The sequence below is a fragment of the Pleuronectes platessa genome, chromosome 15 (genome assembly GCF_947347685.1).
Source record: "Pleuronectes platessa chromosome 15, fPlePla1.1, whole genome shotgun sequence".
Lineage (NCBI taxonomy): Eukaryota > Metazoa > Chordata > Actinopteri > Pleuronectiformes > Pleuronectidae > Pleuronectes > Pleuronectes platessa.
Window position 1 is genome coordinate 24,867,439 of NC_070640.1, and position 3,834 is coordinate 24,871,272.

Here is a 3,834-nt window from a genome sequence, read left to right on the forward strand (position 1 = left end):
TACAATTGTCTCCGGTTGGAGGCTCCACTGGCATGTTATCATGGAAGTATTACGGGCTCCAGGAAAACCCCATCCACTGGCCCACATGAAGCACCGGCCGTGCCCGGGGACCCACTCTTAAGCCCCCATCCTGAGTGATCACCCATGGGCCTGGCTCAAAGAGCCTCGCGCCCCTGGCGCTCCATTCCACACTTAGCCCTTGTGTTGTCCTTGCAAAAAAAATCACTCAATGGAACAATGTATCGGTCTCTCCATGGAGCCCCAGGTCAGCGAAAAATAACTAAGTGTGTAATGGAGCACCAGGGGCGCGAGGCTTTTTGACCCAGGCCCATGGGTGATCACTCAGGATTGGGGCTTAAGAGTGGGTCCCTGGGCACGACCGGTGCTGGTGCTGGGTCTCTCCATGGAGCCCCAGGTCAGCGAAAAATAACTAAGTGTGTAATGGAGCACCAGGGGCGCGAGGCTCTTTGACCCAGGCCCATGGGTGATCACTCAGGATGGGGGCTTAAGAGTGGGTCCCTGGGCACGACCGTTGCTGGTGCTGGGTCTCTCCATGGAGCCCCAGGTCAGCGAAAAATAACTAAGTGTGTAATGGAGCACCAGGGGCGCGAGGCTCTTTGAGCCAGGCCCATGGGTGATCACTCAGGATGGGGGCTTAAGAGTGGGTCCCCGGGCACGGCCGGTGCTGGTGCTGGGTCTCTCCATGGAGCCCCGGGTCAGTGAAATGTGACTAAGTGTGGAATGGAGCGCCAGGGGCGCGAGGCTCTTTGAGCCAGGCCCATGGGTGATCACTCAGGATGGGGGCTTAAGAGTGGGTCCCCGGGCACGGCCGGTGCTTCATGTGGGCCAGTGGATGGGGTTTTCCTGGAGCCCGTAATACTTCCATGATAACATGCCAGTGGAGCCTCCAACCGGAGACAATTGTACCCGAGAATCAAGCCTTATATTCGGATAAAAATTCAGGCTGAAATGCATCAATGGTACAAATAAAACTCTCTACACAGAAAGAATCAGGATGAATGATTTATTATAATTTGCTGCATATTATGACATACAGGAGGAGCAATAGATATGTGAGCATCCCTTGCATATGTAGTTGTCACACCGGCAGCAGATGTTGCCCGTTTTAGTGTCATTTCTCCTGGGGCAATTGTAGCATCTCTTCCTCTTCCTCTTGTTGTCCCTGAGCGGGGCTTCTTCTCCGGCTGCTGATGCTGCTGCTTCTGGGGGTGCTGCTGCTGCTGGGGGATGCTCCATGGATGCTATGGGACCTGCAGGTCTTGGTGAGGCGGCGGCTTTCACAGCCTTCACAACCGCAATGGACGCTTCAGTGCGGGGGATACGCTCTCTCTGTTCCATGAAGGAAGAAACGAGAGCCTTTCCCAGCTCCTCCAGGAAAAATCTCCGCTTGTTCAGCTTTCTCTGCATCCAGTCTGGGTATAGCTCTCTCCATATGACGAATGCGTTGTAGGAGGAGACGTCGATCATGTTGTGAAATATCACCAACGGCCAGCGTGCGGTCATCCTCCTGCAGCTGTATGTTCCGACCACCTTGTCCAGGTTGTCCACGCCACCTTTGCTGCGGTTGTAGTCTAGAATGATGACCGGCTTCCTGTCCGGGCGGTCGCTGACGTCGGCCTTGGTGTGCAGCGTGCTCATGAGCAACACGTTCTTGTTTTTCTTCGGGAAGTAAGAGACAAGAGTGGCACTGGGCGTGAATGCAAACTTGGAGGATAAGGCCTCCCTTCCCCTGACTGTGAGCAGCCCGCGTGGGAGCCAGGGCTTGTTCCTCCGTACTGTGGCTACCAGGGTGAGATTTCTCTCCAGCAGCTGCTGGGCGAGTTTGTAGGAGGTGAAATAATTGTCGCACCTGACGTTACAGTCGTGTAGTCCCTCCGTTACATCGAGCACTACCCGCAACCCCAAGCCCCGTTCTGGGTGTTCCTGGTCCGGCTTTCCGGTGTATACTTGCATGTTCCAAGCGTAGCTGGATTTTGAATCGCAGGCCACCCACGACTTGATCCCATATTTCGCAGGCTTGCTTGGCATGTACTGACGGAAAGGACACCGGCCTCTGAACGGAACCAGTTGCTCATCCACGGTCACTTCGGGCCCTGGGTTGTAGAGACAGGGTAACTGCGACACCCACAAGTCCCACACTTCTCTTATGGCAGCTAATTTGTCGCTGGCTCGTCTCCTGGGTCTCGTCTCGCGGTCGTCGAAGCGCAGCAGTCTGGAGTAGGTGTGGAATTGTTTTAGGGGCATGGTGGCACGAAATAAGGCCCTGCTGTTTTCGGGGTGCCAGAGACTGGCGGCGGCCTCTCCTCGGGACCTGTACACGCCCGCTAAGATCAGCAGCCCTATGTAGGCAAGCAGGTCGACCTCATACATCTCTCTCCATTCATCACCGTATTTTCGACGACCCTCCCGGTTCGTATTCTCCAGGATGATGTCCTCTACCATTGGCGTGATGAACAGGCTGAACGTCGAGGCTATGTCACCGGCGCCATACTTCGCTTGCATCGTTGGGCCCGGAGAGAGCCCGCTCACAGCCGTATCAACAGTGGAGGAGCAGCAGCTTACCGCTCGGTCGTACGCCGTCGAAGACCAGATTATTTCCCAGTTTTTTGAGTTGAAGGTCTCTCTTTCTTCGTCCGAGGATGACACTGGGTGGTAGTCACTGTCTTTGTCTTCGTCATCGTCCTCCAGGTCGTCTCTGTCTTTTTCCCCGTCTGGTACTCCATCTGGTTCTCCGTCTGCTTCTCGGTCTTTCGCTCGTGCCTCCTCTTCAGGCTGAAAGGAGGTATCCGAGGGAAATATCTGTTTCAATCGTTCGAGCCTGACGTACGGATTGAATGACATGGTTGGTAAGTGTGTTTGACGCGGGAATTTGGACGCAGCTTTATCTTTTCCATGGGGTCTAATCAACCCCAGCTGGGGTCTAATCAACCCAAGCTGTGGTCTACTAGACCCCAACTGGGGACTACTTCACCCCACTTGGGGGTCTACTAGACCCCAACTGGGGACTACTTCACCCCACTTGGGGGTCTACTAGACCCCAACTGGGGTTTACTTCAGCCCACTTGGGGTCTAATTCTTCCCTCCTGGGGTGTAATTCATCCCTCCTGGGGTCTAGCTCACCAAACCTGGGTCAATTGGACCCAAAAACATCAGGAGGGTGAAGCCCCCGTCCCGAGTGTTATCACCCATGGGCCTTGGTTAAAGAGCCTCGCGCCCTTGGTTCTCCATTCCACACTTAGTCCGATTTCGCTGACCCAGACCTCCATGGAGAGACCCAGCACCAGCACCGGCCGTGCCCGGGGACCCACACTTAGGCCCCCGTCCTGAGTGCTGAAAATGCCTAGAAATGTCTCACTCTTTGTGTTAGGGAAAGATACAATACTTTGGACACTTCTAGGCACTTTACATTATAGCAAAAATGCCTAGAAATGTTCCACACGTTTTCATGGGGAAAAATACAAAACATGGGAGAAAAAACCTCCAAATATGGCTGTGGCCGGGGACCCACTCTAAAGCCCACACCCTGAGTGCTGAAAATGCCTAGAAATGTTGCACTCTTTGTGTTAGGGAAAAATACAATACATGGGACATTTGTAGGCGCTTTACATTATAGCAAAAATGCCTAGAAATGTCCCAACCAATCAGAATGAGCCGGACGCTTCTAGACACTTATCATTGAGATAAAATGCCTCGAAATGTCCCAAACTTTTTTATGTTAGGGTAATACAATACATGGGACACTTGTAGGCACTTTACATTACAGCAAAATGCCTAGAAATGTCCCACACTAGGGGTTACGGAAGTGCAATATTT

General features: G+C 53.3%; 1 protein-coding gene across 1 annotated transcript; it reads right to left on the bottom strand.

Moving 5' to 3' along the window:
- Positions 1 to 1,044: 1,044 nt before the first annotated feature.
- On the bottom strand, positions 1,045 to 2,862 carry LOC128456659 (piggyBac transposable element-derived protein 4-like). The gene has a single exon (XM_053440915.1). The coding sequence runs from the start codon at positions 2,860 to 2,862 to the stop codon at positions 1,045 to 1,047; it is 1,818 nt and encodes a 605-aa protein (XP_053296890.1).
- Positions 2,863 to 3,834: the final 972 nt, after the last annotated feature.

Excerpts from the sequence above, each read along its gene's own strand:
- LOC128456659 (XM_053440915.1), bottom strand. The coding sequence starts at position 2,862 with ATGTCATTCAATCCGTACGTCAGGCTCGAACGATTGAAACAGATATTT.